Below are 24,517 nucleotides of genomic sequence, written 5' to 3' on the forward strand. Positions count from 1 at the left end.
ATAGCAAGCCCAGTTCTAATCCTTCATAAATACCAATAACAGAAACGTATAAAAAGTAGAAGTCATGGAAAATACTACAAAGACATTAAAAGAAGACAGAGATGATACACCCTATAAATGTGACCCACACTACTCGACTACCTTAGTCTTTAGCCTCCATATTTTCCTATCAGAGGTCATGTCTTTGGTAAGGGCTAAATCCCTCAAATCAGATCTCAAGCAGTCTTCCCACTTCCGCCTTAGTCGTCCTTTCTTTCTGGCACCGTCGACTGTAATCGACTCTACCCTCCTGACCGCATCCGACGGTAGTCGCCTAAAGACATGCCCAAACCACCATAGTCTTCCCTCCCTCAATTTTTCGGAAACAGACACCACCCCCAAGGACATCCTAATCGCAGAGTTTGTCGTCATATCCCACAGATTCCTACCACATGTCCATCGAAACATTCTCATTTCTGCGGCCTCAATCCTCCTTACGTGATCCTTCTTGGTTGCCCAACATTCTGATCCATACAACAGCGATGGTCTTATTGCCATTCTATAAAACTTTCCCTTAAGTTTTAGAGGCACCTTCTTGTCACACAGAACTCCAGTAGCGGCCCTCCACTTTAGCCATCCCACCTTTATACGGTGTGTAACGTCATCATCTACACCCCCATCTTTATGTATCATAGACCCTAGGTACTTGAAACAATCCTTTGAGGGGAGAACGTGTCCTTCTATGCATACTTCTACATCTTCATCATTTTGGTTCCCATTGAAGTTTGAACATAAATACTCTGTCTTTTCAATATTGATCCTTAAACCTTTTTCTTCCAAAGCAGTCTTCCAGGTAGCCAGTCTACTATTCAACTCAGATTTTGTTTCAGCAACTAGGACAAAAAAATATTCCCTACGATTGCATCGTTAGTTACATATTTAAAGAAAAGTTTAGAGTGTCCACCGCCTATAACTAGGGATGGCAACGGGCCGGGTTCGGGCCGGGTATTGGTCCCCCCGTCCCCATCCCCGTTTAAAAAACCCATACCTATCCCCACTTAAAAAACCGCGGGGATTTAAATGGTGATCCCCATCGGGTAATCGGGGAAAATCGCGAGGAAACGGGTATCCCGTTTAGCATAAACGGTTATTTAAACGGGTATCAGGCTGGGTATCGGACCAGTATATATATATATATATATATATATATATATATATATATATATATATATATATATATATATATATATATATATATATATATATATATATATATATATATATATTATATATATATTAAATATTTATAATATATATATATTATTTATTTAATATTATCGGGAGGGGTATCGGGCCGGGTAATTGGGGCGGGGATTACCAAACTCGTCCTCGTCCCCGTCCCCGTTTAGCATAAACATTTTCCCCCGTCCCCGTTTAGCATAAACAGTTTTTTTCCCGTCCTCGTTTAATTCAGTTTTCGGTTTTCCTTGTCGGGTTCGGGTTTATTTGTCATCCCTACCTATGAACCTACCTTTCCTCTTGTTAGTGTCATTGATCTTAAATCAGCTCATAAGGCCAATTGAGTTTTTGATGAAGATACCGGTGAATGAGGTCCTTATCGAAGACAACTCGTGGAAGTCGTTGATGAAAAAGAAAATGAAATGGAAGAGCCTCCGGTGCCACCACCTCAAGAAGAGATCTCAATGAAGATTATGTATGATGATAGACTTCAAGGCATTGGAAACTTGGATTCTTATATGACTATTTATGGATCTTCTCTTAGACTCGCTTGAGAATGAAGTTCGCTCGATACGTCACCACTTGATGCACCCCTCTCTTTTGTCTCCTCATCTAAAATATTAGGCATTTTTAGGACCTTTGCTTTTTGTCTAGACTTATGCACTTTATGGATTTTATGTTGGTACTTTATGTTTAATACTCTTTATTTTGGTACTTAATGTTTGAACTACTCTTGTTGATGATTTTATGCTTATGAACTTTATTATATTATGTTAAGCATTGAATATTTGAGTTCCCTCTTACACTAACATATTTTCTCTTTTGAAGATTAATTTTATTTTTTATAACAAAAATGGGAGAAATATATGTAACTGCAAAATTTACTAGTAAAAAAATATTTTAGCCAAAAATTATTTTACTAAGGGGGAGATTTTATTTTTCACAAAACTAATTTGACAAATCAATTTTTATAGCTAAAGCAAATTTTCACAAAAGGTTTTGTTATTTAAAAAAGGGGAGATTATTGAACTAAACTTTGATTTTGATATAACATGAATTTTTAAATGTTTTAAGTTGCTAAATTTTGTATTTTAAGATTCTATAAACAATTTGTCAAAAATTACTTTCAAGTATTTTTTTTAAACATGAATAATAATAAATGTTCTTGAGTGATTTCATATTTTACAAATATTGTTTTAAAGCTCAAAACACTTGAATTTAGCCAAAAACCCTTGTCAATCTCGCGACCAACATGTCAGTCTCGATACCAACATTCTAATGGACTTTTTGGGATCGATACCATAGTGTTGGTATCGATACTGATAGGTGAGTATCAATACTCACATAAACAATATCGATGCCAAAGGTTTAACGACTATATTTTTTACCGTTAGGATGGTCAGTTTTGATACACACTACTTGGTATATATACCAAATGTTAGAAGACATAAACGGCTCTAATCGACTAAAAAGATGTTAGAAGACATAAAAGAGACTAAGATTCGAATGAAGAACAACAAGAAAAACAATTGCAAGATCAAACCAACATCAAAAGAGTTTTAGAGCTAAAATTTTCATATTTTTTTGTAATACACTTGTGAGCTTCTTGTTTATTCTTGACCAAGTGTAATTTGGGTACGTGCTTAATTAGTTGCAAATACCTCTTGTGAAGATAGTGTAAGTAAGGTTTTGAGGTATAAACCTTGTGTGTTATTGTAATGTTACACCTTGTCCTCAAAGGTTAGTAAATCTAGTGGATTTGAGAAATCTTTAGTGTGGATGCTAAGGTAGTGGATGTAGACTTTGGTTTAGAAATTCGAATTGTTCCAAATTCCTTGTGCAAAATTTCAATTTTCAGTAGCTTCCACCACAAATTTTTTAAAGGACAATTCACTCCACTCCTGGCATTATTCGGTTGATCAATAAAGTTAACACATTCTCAGCAACAACACGAACACCAAGAGAATCTTTCACAATAACATTCAAGTATAGTTACCCATAAGCTTTTTCAACATCATCAAGCTCAGCTTCAAGCATTTTGAAACCCATAATTTGTTCATTATCATAATAAACCCATACAAAGCTGAACCTTTGATGGTCATTAAGAATCCTAAAACATATTCAATGTTCAATTCATTCGCAGGACGATCACCACTCGTATACATGGCTAGAACATCACTTTGAAACACGAAAACATGTCGTTTATGGAGTAAGAATTGAACTTTTGCTTTACCAAAATAAAAGTGAACTGCGCTGTGAAAGTTTATTGTGTGGCAATTACAAAAGATGAAGTCGAAACCGGAAGATGAGCGACCTAATAGGCGTAGAGGTAGTTGTTAAAGCCAATAAGGATTCTGATGACAACGGAAGCAAGGAACAAGTAGGGTTTCATGAAGAAAAGTTTTTTTTAAGAATTGGATTGAGTCCTTGAATGGTGAAAGTAAGAGCGTTCAATTGAGAGAATGATGATGGGAAAAGCACCAGCCTCGATCCAACTCAAGAACCAGACTAGTTTACTGCCATAGATAAAGTAAATGAGCATCATAAGTGGACCAGCACAATTGCCTATGGAAAGGATGATGTAGTTTATTATTAGAATAGCTTTTATCATAATGTTAGTGTTTGATTTAGGTTCCTTGCTTTTATTATTAGAAGCAAGGAACAAGTAGCATTTCATGAAGAAAAGTATGTTTTGAGAACTGGATTGAGTCCTTGAACGGTGAAAGTAAGCGCGGGCGATTAAGAGAATGATGATGGGAAAAGCACTGATCTCGATCCAACTTGAGAACCAGACTAGTTCACCGCCATGGATAAAGTAAATGTGCATCATAAGTGGACCAGCACAATTGCCTATGGAAAGGATGATGTAGTTTATTATTTAGAAAGGCTTTCATCATAATGGTAGTGTTGGGACCGTCGGCTCACCCCATGGCGCAACGGAAACAAAAATTCGATGGTCTCACCAGTGATCCAAGTACGATAAACCAAAATCAGGAGGAAATGATGTGAATACTTACAACAGGTTCCTTGAAAACAACAAGGACAACAACGGCTAATGGTGGTGTCAATAGATTCGAATCGTAAGCCTCCACGAAACCACGTCTCAGCCTCTACTCAGTTCACACAATTGAGAGCAATATTTGTTTTTCCCAAAATTGTTTTAAGAAAAAAGACTGAAGATAATGTGTAAAAAAACGACTGCTAGACCTTACACCTCCTTTTATATCCAAGTTACCCTAACATATTAGGGATTTTATTATTTCAAATTATTTAAATCTTTATTTAATTAATTTAAATTAAATATTCGGGATTATTAAAACATATGTATTTATAACATACATTTACTCTAGATATATTTTAGTAACGTACAACAAATTGTACATCTTTGCTCATTCCAATCCTAGGGTGTGACCCTGTAGGTTCTTGTAACGTTAGCAGTAATTATTAGAACAATTCTAATATTAAATACAATGAGTGACATCTAGCAATATATCATTGTCACCTAAGTTACAAGAAAATATGATTCGACATATCATCTTCGTGATTAACTCTTTTATGTATTACATCCTTTTGTCCTTTATATCTAGAATAGGCATAAATCTTGGAATAGTCACACTTGTATAGCCCATCTATTGTTTCTTGATATCTAGAGTAGACTTTAATTAACGAATAATTTATGATATCTCATATCAACTTATTCGTACATGGCCATGCATTTCTAGTCTCATTCAATCAAGTGGCGTGTGATATATTTCCTATTATGTAGGAAGGTCAATCATATTTTAATCATACACTCCCACTACATATATCGAGATATATTCAATAACAGTCTTTATAGAGCAACCAGTTACGGAGCTTGTTTAATTACATCAAAACATACAACAATATATGTTGGGATAGTATTGATCTCAAGTCTAAGATCATACATATAGTCATCACCATGAGCAATGTTATGACTTTCACATAATAATCCAAGACATATGCTCATGGTGGGTCAATCCAATACATTGTTCTCTAACAATATAATCATGTATCAATTTTGACATCTCTATGTCAATGACAACTCGTTGTCATCAATCAATAACATGTTAGTCTTAAGCGTATTATTATTGTCTATGCCCATAATAATACTTGACTAGGGATCTTTTAATAATAACAATTATGTTATTATATGGACTTTATTATCTTTCAGATTATGTTAAACACATATATATAACTGAAAATAATAGTGGCAATGCCTTTATTCAATAAAATCGGTAAATAAAATGTATCATTACAATCATTATATGATTGGTCTTTGGGCATACTCTAACATTAGGTTCCTTGCTAACCTCCATGGACTGATTGCAGAGAAAAAAGTGATTGAAAGAATGGATAAAGAGAGGTCAATGAAAGAGGAATCATGGAGGCGATAAGAGGTTGAAATCCATGATAGAGAAGCCATTGTAAAAGCACATGAACAAGATTTAGCTTCAATTAGATAAGCTTTCATTGTATCCTATTTGGTTATCCTTAGATGTGTTCATGGTCGGTTAATTGTATCGTTTCGGTTAACCATTATAACGACCATTAAATTTTGTTAACCATAACCTAACCATTAAGAAACATTTAACCATTAATGATTAACATTATTAACGGTTCAGTTATAGGGTAACCTATGATTAACCTATTACAATTTTTTTCAAACATAACACAAATTAAAATTTTCAAATTTTCAATCGAAATTTACGACGATGGAAACATATATATTTGTAAAAAATTTATTTATTTATCAATGCATTTTATTTTATAAAAATATATATTATGAGGTATTTTTATTTTTTTACAGTTTAAAATCTTGTGTGCATATTTATATTTTGTAATTTAAAATCATGTATTTCTTCCATCTATGTTTGATTTAACGTGATCCTATATAAGATAAACATGATAAGTAAAAAATAGGAGGAATCATATTGATTTTATTTTTAATTCTATTCTCTAAAAATATAATTAATTAATTATAATTTATTAACGGTTAACTAATGGTTAACCATTTATTAAAGTTTATTAATTGTAGTTATAATTGCTAATCGATACTTTTGACGGTTCAGTTAACTGGAACTGTTTAATCTTAACGGTTTGATTAATTAACCTATAAAATGTAGCGGTTACATCAGTTAATGGTTACGATTAACAGTAACGGGAGTTAACGGGATAAAGAGTTAACGGGAGTTAACGGTTGAGAGACTAAAATCTAACGGATCGATAACGTTAGGGACCATAATCAAATAGATTGACATCGTTAGGGACCATTTACCCTTAATTTTTAAATTAGTGACTAAAGTCGATCAAACCGAAAATAAAGGGGACTTTTCACGTAGTTTAGCCTACAAAAAATACGTTAGTGCTTACAAATTAAAGTGAATTTTAATATATAAACCATGAATTTTATTTACTTTTAAGTAATTAAAATAAATTATTAAGTAATAAACTATTTTTTTAAGGATGTTACTCTTAAATTATTAAAATAAAATGAAAATATATAATTAAGTGGAGCTCATGGATTAAGAATGATAAAATTATAATTTGCTTCCAAAAGGCTACAAATCCTAACTTTTGCTGTTGGTTTGAAACTATCATTCTCATTGCAATTTTTATTTTTTACTCGTTCGACATTAATTTTGAGGTCAAAACGGGTTTTTTAAAACTAAAAGTGAGTTTATAAAGTTACACCAAGCGGGGCTAGTTGATATTTTTTTAGAAATTATTTCTTATAAATATCTAATAAAATAAATAATATATTTATTAAAAATATTATATTTTTATATTTTATTAAAATAAAATTATTTTAAATTATATTAATTATTTATTGAAATAATAATATATTATTAATTATATTAATTAATTGTTAAAATAATATTATTGTAATATTAAAAACTATAATGTTAAAATAAAAATATTATTTTATTTTCTAAAAATTATTAAAAAATATATTTTAAATATTACATAATTTAATATTATTATTTTATGAAATTAATAAATAATATTAATTTTATTAATAATTTATTATATATTATTATAATAAAAGTATAATATTAGATATAATAATAATACAATTGAATATATTATTATAAAATTATAAATTATAATATTATGTTATTAAAATTATCAACAAACATAATTTAATAATTAATATTTTCATTAAAATATATTAAAATAATATATTAATATTAAATATATAAAACAATAATATTTTAATTATTTATGCTTTGAAATGAAAAGTTTAAAAAATTATTTTAGACCGTCATTTTCCAAAATTGTAAATAAAATTTTATTAATTAAAAAAAAGTTATATTAATCATCTATTTTCTGTCAATAAACATTAAAAAAATCAAAGAAAAATGTTTTTAAAAAAATCAATTAGCGATAAATAAATAGACTCTAAAGGCATCTATGTGAATGATATCTATGATGACAGTGATTTGTAGCTACTTTTTCCCCATGAACTCTGCACACCGATTTCTCAACTTGTACTCATTATTCATACATATATTATTGTTATGATGATAATATTTATGCAGATTAGCAGCCTCCCCGGTTGACTTACTGTGCCAACAAAATATTGTTTGGCTGCCCAGTGCCCACCTATGTACTGTGCTCCTTCAATAAAGTTTAGGAATCAGCTTGTCTTTTTCAACAAAATATTATTCATGCATATATTATTGTTATGATGATAATATATTATTCATATGGTTGATGAAGCTGGCGATTGTGTCCTTTCTTTTGTCCACAAAGTTATTGGTTCCTAGTGCTGAGTATTGTTGATGATACCATCCTCAATGCCTTACCCTTCCTACACCAACAGCTCCACTTTGTTAGACTTTATCTTAGCCCTCCATCTTATATCCAATAAGAAGAAAAATTTTAAAACTCAAGAATCTGAGGTGGATAGAGTATAAGATACCCAATTATCACATATAATATGATAATGACATATGCTTGATACGCTTTAACCGGGCTTAGCTAACGAGGGAATCGGGTTCAATGATTTCTCAACAGATATTCTACGATGTAAAATATTAACAAATTAAATTACTTTTAATACAAGGGGCTAAAAAAGTAAAAATATTTAAAATTATAATAAGGTTTATAATTATCATACTAAACTAAATATATAATTTCTACATTTTCCTACAATATGAAAACTAGCCACTTTAGATATCATATATAAGGACTATACATGAGAAATTTTAAAAACCCAACTAAAAGACTCGAAAAAATATATATATACAAACAAATCATGTTGCATCGACAAACGAACCATAAAAGGATAATAAGTAATTGAAAGATTGACGAGAACTGCAAATTAAACTCAAACATCGCAAAAAATTATTCATGAATGCAAAATTATATAAAATAAAAGAAACTGTCAAAGGATCGAGAAATAAGACGAAAAACGTATCAATTAGGTTGAGAAAAATGTGTCACAAAGATTAAAAAAAAATTAAAAAATTCACGACCACCGTTAAAACCGTCATAAATAAAAAGGGAATATTAAAAGGGAAAGAGCGGCTAGAGTTGGAATTCTATTTCAAATTTTATCTAATAAATTAAATGTTAGAATAAAGTGTATATCAGTTTTAAAGAAGAAACGTACGATACATACAAAGTCATAAAAGGCTATATATTTATGGTTACAATTGGGTGGAGCATGGAGACTAGGGATTGGAATAGATCCTAGACCCGACTCAAATCCGTAGAACTATATCCGTTTTATAGGATATGGATCCTAAAACAACGGATCCAGACCAGAATCTGCTCCAGATCTAACACTAAGATATCGGGTTTGGACATGTTTACCCGTTTATAAAAAAGTTCACATTTGATTTTAATATATATATATATACGATATAATAATTTTTAAAAAAATATATAGATATTTTATAGAGGGAGATGCTTGAGTTGTTATAGGTTTTAAACTCGGTTTACTACAATAGAATGTTTCATGATATACATTTTTTAATGTTTGTATTATTCAAAAGACATTTGTGTAATTGTGTGGAGTTTTTCTTTAGACTTTAGTTTAGCGTTTTTTATTTTGTTACTAGTTGTATTGAAATTAATTTTTTCTCCGTTGGACATGTGATGTGAAATTAGTCAATGACAATTTTATCACGTTAAAAAATAGGTCAAATGGTCGTTTTGGACCCGGATCTGTAAGATCCGTTGGATCTGGATCTGCGTCTCGATTTTCTAGACCCGCGATTCGTGCGGGTCTGGATCCAATATGTGACAAGGTTGTACTGAAATCTAAACAAAATTATTTAATTCTTAAATTAATACCGCTATTAAACATTGAAAACGAAGATGAAATTGAACGGTTGAGAGAAGAATGCAGTGGCATTAATGAATTTATAGGGAAAATTGTTAGCTTTCAATTAATATATGAAAAAGAAAAGGTGGGCACTGGAGGCTTTGAGGTCGTGGCCTCTACTTCCCATAAGATCCCCCCAATACTGTTTTCAATTTTAAGCTTTTAGTAACATGCATATTTTCTTCAATATTTCTCTTTCTCCTCATTATATATATAAAAGATTAGAATTTGGAAAATCCCGATGACTCTTCAAAGAAAATACTTTTGGAAAATCTCAAACTATGAGGATGAATTGAATCAAACACATAGATTAGGACTGACTCACACGCCTAATGAACCATCTTTGGAAGAGGTGGAATTAGGAGTGTAAACGAGCCGAGTCGAGCTCGAGTATTGCTGAACTCGACTCGAAAACTCTGAAATGAAGCTCGACTCGGCTCGAAAACTCGTGAGCTTAAAATTTTCAAGCTCGACTCGAACTCGAAATCCTGAACTGAAGCTCGTGAGCAGCTCGAAAAGGTTCGAAATGAAAAAAAAAACCTTAAACTTAACTCGATTGAAAGCTCAAACTCAAACTCGAACATAAACCTTAAATACATGAAATTTTACTATATTTTTAAAATAAAAATCAATACATAAATATTATTATTATTATTAATTTATTTTTTTTAAATAAAATCTTAATATATTATATTTTCGAGCTGCTCACGAGCTTTTCGAGTCGAATATCGAGTAGCTCGTTTCAGCTCGTTAAGAACTCGAGTCGAGCTCGAGCTCGAGTCGAGTCCATTTGATCTGAGTATTTAACGAGCCTTGATCGAGTCGATCTCGAATAGCTCACGATCTGTCTCGTCTCATTTATAGCCCTAGGTGAAATAGCTACTTTTTGTAGAGGGTCTAAAATTCCATCAATGTTTTTTAGACGATCTCGAATTAAAGGACTATATTTACGCACTAATAGTTATGGATGAACATAAGTCAAGTTAAATTTATTTAATAAAATAAGGATATAATTAAAAATATAATATAAAGATATGTATTATTATAATTATTATTAAATATATAAAGTGTAATTATATCATTTTTTAATCGACTTAAATATTTTTTAACCCTTAAACTAAATCCAATCAGACCCAAATTTATACTCTAAAAATATTGACTTATATATATATATATATATATATATATATATATATATATTTATAAACTCAATCTCATGAAATTAAATTAAAATGTATCGAAATCGAATTCGAATTTTTTTTCATTCTACTAATTACCTACTCTGGCAAAACTTGCCATTGAGAAATAAATTTTAAAAATATTTTTAGGTGAAAAAGCTAATACTTGTCATTATAGGAATCAATCTATGAGTGTTAGAAAAGCGGAGAGAAAAGGATAAACCCGTTAACAAAACCGATGAGAATAAACCCTAATGACACGATTCAAATCTCAACCTCCTTAGAAGACTGACAAAATTCACAGAGATTGGCTAATCAGTGTTCATTTGTGAACACCCTAATTAAGACCAACTTGCCCGTTGCATTGAGCCGCTCAAAAAGAAGCACCAAATCAGTGATTGTCACGTCACAAATTTGGTCGATAAGACAATCATACCCTTGGAAAGCAAAGGATCTGATTGGTCCATAATGGCGGTTGGTAAGAACCTCATCCCAAAACAGGCAGTGGAGGTAGGGCAACTGACGAACCCCGTACGCTTAACTCTGTCTCCCCGAATGACACAGTCCAATCATCCCAGTTCCCAAGAAGCCCCAGACCACTAACGAACGAAAGTACCCCTGGTCCGCTTGATCTGACGGTCACTATTGATTTCCATCAACTCAAGGAAATGCATCAGACGATCAACCGGCCAATAAATTACCAACACACAAGTAAGTGAATCAGTGACTTTCTTTTCTCTTTTTCGCCGAGTGGCTTAGAACGGATTCTGTTCTATATATATATATATGCAGTGGGGAGTGTCTTGCTTCTTGTATTCTCTCAGTTTTTCTTACTCTTTTTCTGTCATTGGGGTTTTTACTTGTTTATATTTTTGTTTTCATTTTGAGTTTTGTGCTGTTGATGCGTCACTAATCGACACTATTGTTGTTGGATTAGCTGTTCTATGAAATAAAAAAGACACTTGGGTACGAGTCCGACACCCGTGCGTGCTGCATGATGAGAGAGATTGAAAGATAAGTGAAAATAAAGACTAGTGGATAACGATGAACAACGGGTCGATTTATTTATTTTTTCTTTCTTCTTGTTCTGATGTTGGGGTTTTGGTTCTCTCAGTTCCTAGCTTATGATCCTTACCAGGGTTGGTTTTTGTTTTCTTTTTTTCTTTTAGGAATGGAAACCCTAAAACATGTCGTTTTTTGAAACCATTTTTACTGGAAACGGCATGGATCGTGGATTTGAAGGTCTTACTTTGGTACTTTTTTCTATTAATGAGTATTGTTGTATTTTCAGATCTGACTCTGGGTTTGTTTCCTTATATGGCAAACGCTTTACCTTTCGCTTTTTATTCTTTGGTTCTTCATATGTTTACCGACCGTCTTTGTGTCCTCAAATCCTCATTCTATGGAACATAGAAATTGACAGAAGAGAGTGAGCATACAGAGGCACTTGTATAAGGCTATACAATTGTTTTTGTGTGCTCACTTCTCTTTCTGTCAGCTTCCAGCGCCGGAATTCGACCTTTGGGTCACTTCTCGGCCTGTTTTTGTTCCATATATTCTCTCTTTTTTTGTCTCCCTTGTTACCTTACGTTTCCTTCTACGATCTTTACCATTGATTTGTCTGGAGAGGAGTCGAATTTGACTGCAGGCGCCACTGAAGATGGTTATCTATTGATGATTTCACTGTGTACTGCAGTATGGTTATTTTCTATACCTATTACTCTATCTCAATTTGATTAATTTATGTCAATTAACTTTTTTAATTCAATTAATGGATTCAAAGCGTGGCTTTTGATGTTATTCACTGTGCAGATTTAGCGGCAAAACGATGAATTAGCATGGGACCATTCACGTTATCCAGTGCCTACAAGTAGCTACTATGGTCCTCCTTAACCAAACCCTCTTATACATTTTTCCTGGAAATTTGCTTCTTGTTACTTGTTAGTACTATCTTCTTCATCTTTTACATTATTTTATTCCTACGCATGTAAGACATATTCAGTATTCTCCTAGAAATATGTCTTGCTTGGAGTTCTTTTTTCCACCTGAATCCAGCAGTACCAGGTTGCCTTGTATTCTCAGTTGCAAGTGGAGCTTCCTATTCGTGAGTTCAATTTATAACCCTATCCTTATAACAGTAACAAGCTGCTTATTTGTAAAACTGTTTGCCTTCTATATGTTCCTATTGCAGGGAGATTGATTTTTTTTAGTTTTGTAACGCTGAGTCGTGGCCTGTTCGTAGGTATAAAATTATTACTCATTTTGGTATTAATTTGGAAAGGCTGATCTTGTTTCATTTAAAGCACTCGTCTATCTAGTACCTAGTTGGGGTCTTTGTTATTTCTTGTATCTGCAGAAGCATTTAGCTCTATGATTGATTCGTACCTCAGGGTTACATGCAATCGACGTATTTCAATCCGTAAGGTTTTCTTTTGGGAAATGGAAACATTTGACTAATTTTGTCCTGTTTGCATCCTTTGTACGTTGATTTCTGAATACAAAATTATTTGTCTTTATACTGTAAATTCATTAACAATGAAACAATACAAGGTCATCTTGTCATCAACGTACCTTATTTCTTGGTTAACTACTTTTTTGCAGGCAAAATTAGGCTTTGTTACCCGAAAATGGATGAAGGAAAAAGATTGGTTTTATTTTCAGTATACTGTGTATAGCTCTCTCTAGGGTTTGCATTTCATTAAATATTCAGCACTAGCCACACATCTTGCTTATACTTTCTAAATAAAACGTTGGGGATGATAATAAATATAACATGTATATATATATTACTTGTATTGATTTAACTATATGCGGTTGTTTTTTGCAGGGTTTATATTTCATTAGAAAAAACAGTGCCCTATGTGTAGAAATCTATAATGTGGATTATGAATTAATTTGCTTATTTCAGTTGATCCTTTTCCCCCACATCCAAAGGTCAAACTTCTCTGGTCATTTCTTATTTTATTCACTACTTTTGCTCGAACCATGTCTTAATGCCGAATGCCATGCATTATTCTTAACAAATGTGTTGATGGTATTGGTAATCTTTTGTATAGGTTGTTAAACTGTGGAATCCTTAATGTCATGCAGCCCATCTGAATTCATATTAATAATGCAACTAATTCTTTCAACGCCCAGTGCTCCGATTGTGTCAGTATGGTTTTGTTTATTGCTAGAAGGAAAAATGGTTGCTTTTGCCAATTACAATATTGATTTAGAAATCAATAAAGCCCGTCTTTATGGAGAATTCAGACATTGCATTTACCAATCATGATATTGTTTTTTATTTCAGGGTGTGGTTGCTTCTATGGGTCTCAAGGCATTGCATTAATGATGGATTGTCTCTTTAGTTTTAACAGACACAAGGTGCACATAGACGCAAAGAGACCCTTGGAGCCTAGGCTTAAGACATAGAGTGAAGGTGCATGCCTTTTGCAGACGAGATAAACTTTTTATGCTATAAAGTTTATAAATTAATTCTATGGCATATTCACACTCATTACCAACTAGTTCACTCTTGAAGCACTAAATCTCCTCCCTATACTTTGTTCATTTACCATTGTTATTTACATATTATTTAATTTAATGTTTTATTGTTCAAAATTAATTATATTCACAACTTACATTTCACCTAGTTTTACGGTTAGATAGAAAGCCCAATGCCAAAAGGCTTACATTTCACTATGTTGTTATCTTTTTTATTTTCTGATTACCGTAGCTGATATGTAGCTGGATTCATGCACTTAACTATTGCCATTAATATGTAGTTGGATTCATGTATTTAACTCTTGTCAGGAATATATAGTTGGATTCATGTATTATAGAACAAGGAAACTTGTGTAGTCTCCTTATGAGCTCTTATCTCCTCTCATTAATGTGGTTGGTGTATTAACCCATCACCGTTGTAATATTTATCAGAATATAAAGCACAAGAATAAATCTTAATGCACACTTGCAAAATTAGCATATCTTCCTGAATTCCTTCTTCCATTTCTATTATCTCTTTCTATTCTCAATCATAATACATACTAGGTATGTTTTTGGTGAAAGAGGCAAACGGTGGAAGAGACAAAAGAGCAGCTGAGCAGGTCTATTATTCTAAGACTGTTGAGATGCTATGTCTTAACATCTGTTATAGTTTATTTGAAGGATTTTTCTCATGAATCTATGATAAGTTTGACCATGAGTGTGTTCAACATGGATGTGCATGTGACTTCAAGGAGCTGTGTTTCTAGTTTCAGAAAACTTACAATTAAATGCAATAGGAACGACATAAAACTTACAATTAACTTGTTCTTAATTGTAACTTTTCTATTGTTCCTATTGTATATAATCATGCAAATTATTGATCTCTTATGTAAATTCCCTACGGCGAGTTTAGCACCATAAGCCAAACTTAGTTTTGTAAATAGATTAACTTGTCTGCATGGTAGTTAGAATCATGCTTATAATTTTCAAAGCTGCAAGATATCCAAATCATGATACTGTTTGGAACCATCTTGAAAACCTTAAAGAATGTACTGAGAAACATATGTTTAGATCAATTTGTGATTCTGAGGTTAGAATCCTTTGACTATTAGGTTGTACGGTTCTGGGTTTCTTAATCTTAACCAAGAAAACAAGAGAGGTGAAACTGATCTACGAGCTAGGATTAACAGGATCTCTCGTGCATAAGGTAGAAATGGATCATTTACCCTTTTTTACTTTAAAATTGAAGTTAATGATTTGCCTAAATAACATTGCAGTTCTACACTAATGTTTATTTGCCATTATCTTCTCTTGGTGAGCTAAACGGAAATGATTTCTACTTTCTGCAAGTAATGATATTTTTTTTTTGTTAAGGATACAACACAGTGGATTGATCTCCTATTCTTGGTGCTGCAATAAACTAGCTTTGTAGTCTCGACCCTAAGCCATCTTCAATCGTTGGACAAGATGATCAGATAACAACCCTGTTGATCTTAGTTCTTTTTGTTCATTTCAGAAAAGCTCATACACATCTGCGTGATTCTTTTATAACAGTCTTATGGTACCAAAGCTATTATCACGGTCGTGGGTGGTTAACCAGGAAGGCATATTATTCGAGTTTAGGGATGTAAATGAATGTGGCTTAAATAACTAAGGGTAAAGTACACAAATGGTCCCCAACTATAGGATGCTATTTTATTGAGTCTCTTGACTATTTAAAGTTTCAAATTGGTCCCCTGACTATTGGGAGTTATTTTGTTGAGTCCCTCGATTATTAAAAATTATAAAATGGTCATTCAATTATTCATTAGGTTTTAAACACGTCATTTTTTATTAAAAAATTAACGATTGTTTGAGTTGAACGTTAACATGTTGATTGAGATATGATAATCATTTGAGATTAATTATTGGATCAGATTTTATCATATCACAGTCAGTAGGTTAGCATACATCTTAGATTATCGTAAAAAATTCAACGGAAAAAGACAAGTTTAGAACATAATTAATAGTTGGGTGATATTTTGTAACTTTTAATAGTCGGGGATTCAATAAAGCAACTATTTACAGTCGGGGATCATTTTATAACTTTTTATAATCAAAGGACTCAATAAAATAATATCTTATAGTCGGAGGATCACTTGTGTACTTTACCCAATAAATAAATCTTCACTTATGTTTGATTATTTTTAAGTGTGTTTATGTTTAATTCATGGTTACTAAAAATTTAATTTTAGAATTGTATGTGTGCATGTATTTAAAATTATGAATATATATTTTCTTTTTTTAATGTTTATATATTCATAGATATATAATTAAATATGTTTACGGAAAATGAAAAATCTGTTCTTGAATAATAATAAAAATATCATAAATTCTTTTTTTCTTTTTAGATATAAAACATACCCTTAAACATTAAGCGTACCGCACATTAAGATCATTAAACTATGCTCAAATGATTATTTTAGTTTTTAATTTTTTAAAAATTTTAAAAATGACAATTAATTTTTTTTAAACTATTGTGGAATAATTATTAAATTTATTATTTTTTAATAGTTATTGTAACAGCATAGTTATTATTTTATAATAAATTTAATGATTATTTATAAAATTTAATGGCTACAATGATCTTTTAGTATAGTTAAGTGACTTCTGGTGTATTTTGCTCAAACTGATAATACTATAAATAAATAAATATAAATATTATAATTAAGTTTTAAAGAAAATAATCAAAATTAAATGAATATACTAATAAATGAGTTTATAAATAGATTTATAAATTTGGTAATGAAGATAAACAAACTAAAAATTGATTTTAGGCTCCGAATCTGCCCATGAACCGAGAAATAAATCCAATAAGAATGGGCCTACATTCGAGCAGACGGATTCAAAAAGTCCCGGCAATCCATTACCATAACCATTGACTGTGATCGACAGTTGATTACGAATAGACTCGCCACCAGATACCATACCACACGGACACGGTGCATAAAAAAGTTAATTAATAGATAGATAAATATATACGCTCTTCCCTTTTTCCGGATCTCATTTCACCCTCTCCCTTCTCAAAGAGAGCGTTCCTCCACCGTCAAAATGGGGTTTCGATCCAGATCTATGAACGATCTGACCGTCTCGATCGTATGGCCGCTCCTCTTTCTCTTTTTCATCCACGGTTCTCACTGCTTCTACCTCCCCGGTGTCGCCCCCGAAGACTTCCAGAAGGTAGACTTCCGATTTCCCTCTGTTTCTTTCTTTGTTTTGCTTGATCTGGTTTGAATTTTTGGGAGGATAATAGGATTCATATAAGATCCTTCCGAGAGGCAAAATTAATGGAAATGGAAGTAACTTGTCAGATTCAGCTAGGTTTTTTTTCATTAGAATAAGTTAACTAATTTTTTCACTTGATGATTTCGTTTTCCGTTTCATTATTTTATTTGGAAACGTTGACCGTGGACTGATTTAGCTAATTTGTAGTTTAATTCCATTTTTGGCTTAAATCTAAGGCATCTGTAATTGTACTTTATGCTGATCATGTTCTTTAATGCTATCTAGAATAATTATTGGTTAGGATTTAGGAACTTTATCCTAGAAAGAGGTTTAATTTAAACAATCTGGTTTTTAATTTTTATCTTCACTTTAACCTCTTTTTCTTTTGATTTGATTCATATAGATCGCTACTAGAAGGAAAGTTAATGAAAATTTTGTGTTGGAAATGGAAATTACATATCAGGTTCAGCTAGGTGATTTAAAGTAGAAGTTAGAACAGATTAACTTCATTTCACTTGATTTCGGTTTCAGTTTTTCCCCCTTTATTTGAAAACGTTGAGCATGCACCCTTTTAGCTAATTTATAATTTTATTTCATTCTTGCATTTATCGTAGGCATTTGAGATTCCACCCTATGCTGGTCATGTTCTGTAATGCTACCTAGAATAATATTTCTTAAGTCTCGGGCATTGTATTCTCGAAAGAGGTTTAATTTTCATAATTTTTCAATGGAAGCACCAAAGTATACTTGATTGTTATGGTGATTAGTTGCATACTTGTCATGCGTACTTAATCAATTATACTTTATGCTGATCATGTTCTATAATGCTACCTCGATAGTTACTGCTTATGATTTAGGAAATGTATCCTGGAAAGAGATTTAATTTACGTAATGTCATAATGGAAACGCCAAAGCATACTTGATCCTTATGGTGTTTTGCTACTTGGTGCTTATCACGTGTGTCTAATTGGTAATGATTTTGATTAAACAACTTTAGGTTCTCACTACATGCCATGATGTTTTGGGGAGTGTTCATTTAGGAACCATTTTGGCCTTATTTTGTTTTGATTCTTTTGTTGGGGTTTGCAGGGAGATCCTTTGAAGGTGAAGGTGAACAAATTAACATCTATAAAGACTCAACTTCCTTACTCTTACTATTCGCTTCCTTTCTGTCCACCCAAAAAGATAGTTGACAGCACGGAGAATCTTGGGGAAGTGCTTCGTGGTGACCGAATTGAAAACTCTCCTTATGTGGTTAGTTATTAGGATTTCTGTTGATTTAGGGCTGATTGTTTATTTTATGGCCATTAACCTGTTGATTTTAATTAATACAGTTCAAAATGCGAGAGCCACAAATGTGTACTGTTCTTTGCCGCATTACGCTTGATGCCAAAACTGCAAAGCAGTTTAAGGAAAAGATTGGTGATGAATATCGAGTCAATATGTATGCTATTTGTTTATTCTGACATAGAATCCCTCTTTCAGTCTTTTAATATACTAGGTCCTAGGTTCAATTTCTTATTAATTCGTGGTTCACTTGACAGGATACTGGATAACCTTCCCCTTGTTGTTCCCATTAGAAGGTCAGATCAGGATTCTTCTGTTGTTTATCAGCTCGGCTACCATGTTGGGCTCAAAGGCAAATACACTGGGGTAATTATTCTATCTATTAAAAGAAAAATTCTTTAATTTGTGGATATATTGGCTATTATACTCTGCATGATTATGTTTTCTGATTGTTTGCAGAGCAAGGAAGAAAAATATTTCATTCACAACCATTTAGCATTTACTATCAAATATCATAGGGATTCACAAACTGACTCTGCTAGAATTGTGGGATTTGAGGTTAAACCTTACAGGTTCATTTGAATTCTAGCATATTCTAATATTTTAAATTCCTGGTTTCGGTGGCTGTGATTTTAGTATCATGTTCTGATGCATTTTCTTTGTGTTCTAAAACAATGCAGTATTAGACATGAATATGAGGGGACTTGGAATGAAAAAACTCGTTTAACAACATGCGATCCCCATAATAAGCGCACAGTTGTTAATTCCAACACTCCTCAAGAAGTTGAAGCAAACAATGAGATAATATTCACTTATGACGTTGAATACCAGGTAAGCTCTTCAACTTCAATTAGATTTTGGTCTTGACAGATGCAGTGTTTAATTTTGTTTCTGTGTCAACCATGAGCTGATCCCATAAAGGTGATATTCCTTTGTGTTTAAGTAGATTCTACTGACAAATTATCACTTGCAGAAAAAATTATCTTTTGCATCTCCAATTCTTGAAGTAAAGCTAGTGTCAGTCACCTTTGAGGTGCTAATATACTTAAATTTTGCTGTGCGACTTACAGGAAAGTGACGTGAAGTGGGCATCTAGATGGGATGCATATCTTTTAATGAACGATGACCAAATACACTGGTTCTCAATTGTCAATTCTTTGATGATTGTTCTCTTCCTTTCGGGTATGGTAGCAATGATCATGCTAAGGACACTTTATCGTGATATTTCTCGGTATAATGAACTTGAGACTCAGGAAGAGGCCCAAGAGGAGACAGGATGGAAGCTTGTCCATGGAGATGTTTTCAGGCCTCCATCTAATTCTGACCTACTATGTGTGTATGTTGGCACCGGTGTTCAATTTTTGGGCATGGTACTTGTTACCATGATCTTTGCTGTTTTTGGATTCCTTTCCCCTTCGAACCGAGGTGGTCTTATGACAGCTATGCTATTACTTTGGGTCTTCATGGGCATTTTTGCTGGTTATGCATCTTCCCGTCTGTACAAAATGTTTAAAGGAGCAGAGTGGAAGAAAATAGCTTTCAGGACTGCATGCATGTTCCCGGGCATTGTCTTCGCCATCTTCTTCGTCTTAAATGCTCTTATATGGGGCCAGAAGTCTTCTGGAGCTGTGCCTTTTGGGACAATGTTTGCTCTAGTGCTCCTATGGTTTGGAATTTCAGTTCCACTTGTTTTCGTGGGTGGTTATGTTGGGTTCAAGAAGCCAGCAATCGTGGATCCTGTGAAGACGAATAAAATCCCAAGGCAAATCCCCGAGCAGGCTTGGTACATGAACCCGACTTTCTCTGTTCTGATCGGAGGAATACTTCCATTCGGAGCTGTCTTCATCGAGCTGTTCTTCATTCTTACCTCAATCTGGCTGAACCAGTTCTACTACATCTTTGGCTTCCTCTTCCTGGTATTGATTATTCTCCTTATCACTTGTGCTGAAATAACCATCGTGCTTTGTTACTTCCAGCTATGCAGTGAAGATTATCTGTGGTGGTGGAGATCATATCTCACATCCGGCTCCTCGGCTTTGTACCTCTTCCTCTATGCCACATTCTATTTCTTCACGAAGCTCGAGATCACTAAGCTGGTTTCAGGCCTCCTATACTTTGGGTACATGCTGATTGCTTCATATGCCTTTTTTGTGCTAACGGGCACCATTGGGTTTTATGCATGTTTCTGGTTTGTCAGACTTATCTACTCATCTGTCAAGATCGATTAGTGTGTGAAATGGGGATATATATGCTTAATAGTTCTATTGTTTTCAAAGGACGTCGCCTTAGGTTAAGAGATATATACTCGTGGTTTCGGATGTAAACTTTAATGCCCATTTTTGAACTGAGTTTATGCTGTTATAGTTGGTTGAATGATACATTCTATTCTGTTTTCTTTCTTAAGAGAAGCATTCTGTGATTCTTTTTATTATTGATTCTCGTGTTGTATTAGAAATTTCTGAAATTGATGATTACGTAATAATACTCCCTTCTCTTTTTCTTCGTTTATTTGCAGAAAATGGGATTCCCCCCCCCCCTGAAATTTTAACATTTCCATTAGTGTGTTATCTGATTAAAATAATAGGAGTTAACAGTGTAATGATCAAAATAAGACATTGAAAAAGTATACTTTATCATAACTGAAGATCCGAAAACAAAAAGGACAGACAGTTTGAGTAAGTGATGGAGGGTATGGCCCTTCAGAATCAAATCAAGTATATTATGTTATTTACTATTTTATTTCTGTACATGATAGCCTGCAGCCCGAAAAATTCAGAGCTTTAGGGAGTCTCAACATGAAAAACAATTGATTCGCTTCAACAAGTCCCATGGCTAAAACCTCTTGAGAAATTTTGGTATTTTCTCGGGGTTTTTTATTTTTTGAATGAAAAGATCAACAACAAATCAAACTAGGCTACAGTATATTGTTGCAGGCTTCCTTGAGTATCCCTTATTAGCATGGTTCCTACTTCAACAGGAGGTGCACGAAATATATGTAATCCAAAACGACGCTTCCAGGCCATTCGAGTCGATGCATCTGCCACACGATTGTTTTCTCTAGGTGCAAAGAGGATCTGCAGGTTCCATCTTCGATCAAACAGTTGTGCAATATAGGGTACCATAGATGAGCCACCATTTGATTCTCACTTGCCTCTTCACTTAGCCTTTGCCCGAAGATACATAATCACCTGCACCACCGTCGGCTTTCAACCTCGCCATCAACGTTGTGAGCGACCGACGGTAGACACAGATGAATCTCTCCGTGGGAAGCTTTGCACGCAGCTTAAATCATCATTTGCTTTGTAGTAAAGTAGTTTTCGTACATAGAACGGCATGTAACACTGAAGCTCTCACTATTCCTTCATCAACCTCGGAAATTCATCACATTTGTACACAGATATGTCACGTAATGGCCTGATTCCAGCATCCCCGAATGAGCAATCAGACCAAAGATATCGTATTCTGCTGAACTATCCGTGTTTTCATATTCGAAAGCAAATAGCCTATTTCCAAACCTGCTTCTGATGACAGAGGAAGACAAATATGGGGTCATGTTCAATGAGAAAGGGAACGGCAAATATTTATTGATTTTCCTTGATGCTTTTTGGATTAAAGAATGCTCGACTCGAATCTCTTTAAACACAGCACCCATGGGAGTCTCTTAATCGACAGTTGCTTCAATGTGTCCCTCGGTTCTTGGCAATTCTGACAATGGAGTTTCTGGTCAGAACCCATCCTCACTTCTCTTGTGAACAAATTCAAACAACCTGAAAGTGTAGACAAACCCATCTTTTCATCCGGTTTCAATGGCTTGACAGCTACATCTACCGCCGCCAAGTCTACGGTGTCCAAATTGAGTGAAATATGGACACAAGGATCATAAGCTGTGGAAGTAAATCCACAAGTCCTACACATGACATCCGATCTCAACAACCCGGAGAATGTCCTATGCGGAATGCATTGGCAATCTCCATCACCTGCATAAAAGAAAAACATCTCGAGTATAATAGAATCCAGATTTTCATAGCGAGTGGAATCTCTATCAACACTAGAATGACTGTAAGAATATTCTAACATTCTTATGCCTAGAGGTATGTTATTACTTATTATTCTCCATCTCAGAAGTCAGAGAATCAGTTCTAACTGTTTTCCACCTCTTCAAGATAAGCATGTTATTATCAATATTCCGAATGCCTCAGAAACCTAATCAAATTTCCTATTTTGCCTCTTGTTTTCGTACCAAATGACCTAAATGGCATGCATCGATAGCACAATTGTGTTTATGACTAATATCTAACAACGTGCAGTATAGAGAAACATTACCACCTTAACAACCTAATTGTACATACGACATTGATTTGAAGCAAGCAAACATCTCAGCACCTTGTTACCCTTTTCTATAGTTCCTCGCTTTGCTCTCCTTCTCATGGATACCATCTAAAACTGAAATGAAGAATTCATGAGCGACCTCTCCTCATAACTACCTAAATTCGACTATCAGAATCAATTAGAGGGAAGACCAAGTCGATCGAGAGCAACATACATGCTATCCGAATTGAATATCAACTATCAGAATCAATTTCTCATTTGACTCACGGCTAATATCTCTACAACCGATGTCAAAACCGAAATTCAAGTTTAATCAATACATAAAGCAACAAAAATACACTGAAGTAATCAATACATGAAGCAACAAAAATACACCCAGTTCTATTCACAGTAAGTCATGTAATGTAACAATGAAAATATTGGGAATGATTTAGCACCTGTAAAGAAACTGAGCTGGACAATAAGGGGATTGATCACCGGAGAACATAGCTGAAACAAGAGCATCGATATCACAAAGAAAGCATAGGTTTTCACCAGTTCTTTTCTTGCATTGATCGTGGTTGTGGCGATCACTCAAGAAATAATTCCTCATAGGAGGAGCATGAACCAAAGCCTGCAACACAGAGTTCATGAAACAAGTATTACCTAGATGGATAACACGATTTCGCCCTCCCATCTCTCATTGTAATCAATTGTTTTGCTTTCTTCAAATCCAATTCCATCTCTGAATTAAGAGAATCTCCTTTTCTTGCTTGACCTCACACAACAATTCACAAAATCATTACTACTTCTACCCCCAAGCATGCCCTTGATTTGTTCAGACACGACAACCTTGTCGAAATCAGGGTCGTATACCTGATCACAACACAAAGAACAATAAAGCTCTGATCTTTCGATGTCAATCGCCGCCTCATGGCCGTTCTCGGGTTGGGTGTGCAAAAGAATGCGACTCCAACATGGTATCGATGAGCAAATCAAACAAATATACATTCTGCCTTGACACCCATTACAGAAACAACATCTGGGTACACTTTAGTATTGTGGTTATCAAGATTAATACGTGGTACGTGGTAAATATAAGACGATATTTATTCGAAGATAATACATTTAAATTGAACGCTGACATTATTTGACCTATGACCGTTTGTAATCAGCCAGATGTTTGCAGGGTTTGGGGTTAGTGTACAAAGAGCTCACGCACATGCTGATGTCGATTGAAATTGCTGACCTTGTAATCAGCTAGATTTTAAGTATTATCATTACTTCATAAAATAGAGTATTACAATTTTTAATTCTACAGAAAATTGTAATCGTTAATTTAAGACCATGATAAAAACAGACTACAAATGTAATTTGAATATACCATACTTAATATAATTAGAATAAAATACACTAAAAATCATTAAATTATATTAAAATT

The 24,517-nt window shown here is 33.5% G+C and overlaps 1 protein-coding gene and 3 pseudogenes across 1 annotated transcript; 1 reads left to right on the forward strand and 3 right to left on the reverse strand.

Annotated features, from left to right (window-relative positions):
* Window positions 1-3,200: 3,200 nt before the first annotated feature.
* On the reverse strand, window positions 3,201-3,829 carry LOC120181864 (annotated as a pseudogene).
* Window positions 3,830-17,243: 13,414 nt separating this feature from the next.
* Window positions 17,244-21,167, forward strand: LOC120181871 (transmembrane 9 superfamily member 8-like). Its single transcript, XM_039186910.1, has 7 exons — window positions 17,244-17,436; window positions 18,571-18,735; window positions 18,816-18,925; window positions 19,026-19,134; window positions 19,228-19,340; window positions 19,449-19,599; window positions 19,839-21,167. Exons 1-7 carry the CDS (start codon window positions 17,308-17,310, stop codon window positions 20,994-20,996), a joined length of 1,935 nt encoding a protein of 644 aa, XP_039042841.1. The 5' UTR covers window positions 17,244-17,307; the 3' UTR covers window positions 20,997-21,167.
* An 819-nt stretch (window positions 21,168-21,986) lies between these two features.
* On the reverse strand, window positions 21,987-22,845 carry LOC120181865 (annotated as a pseudogene).
* A 619-nt stretch (window positions 22,846-23,464) lies between these two features.
* Window positions 23,465-24,300, reverse strand: LOC120181853 (annotated as a pseudogene).
* Window positions 24,301-24,517: the final 217 nt, after the last annotated feature.

Source organism: Hibiscus syriacus, unplaced genomic scaffold, assembly GCF_006381635.1.
Source record: "Hibiscus syriacus cultivar Baekdansim isolate YM2019G1 unplaced genomic scaffold, ASM638163v2 tig00112540_pilon, whole genome shotgun sequence".
In the NCBI taxonomy this organism is placed as follows: domain Eukaryota; kingdom Viridiplantae; phylum Streptophyta; class Magnoliopsida; order Malvales; family Malvaceae; genus Hibiscus; species Hibiscus syriacus.

Bases quoted from the DNA above. Each gene is read 5' to 3' on its own strand.
- LOC120181871 (XM_039186910.1), top strand. From the start codon at position 17,308: ATGGGGTTTCGATCCAGATCTATGAACGATCTGACCGTCTCGATCGTA. The intron at 18,926-19,025 runs GTATGCTATTTG...TTCACTTGACAG, and splicing joins GATGAATATCGAGTCAATAT to GATACTGGATAACCTTCCCC. The intron at 19,341-19,448 runs GTTCATTTGAAT...AAAACAATGCAG, and splicing joins TTTGAGGTTAAACCTTACAG to TATTAGACATGAATATGAGG.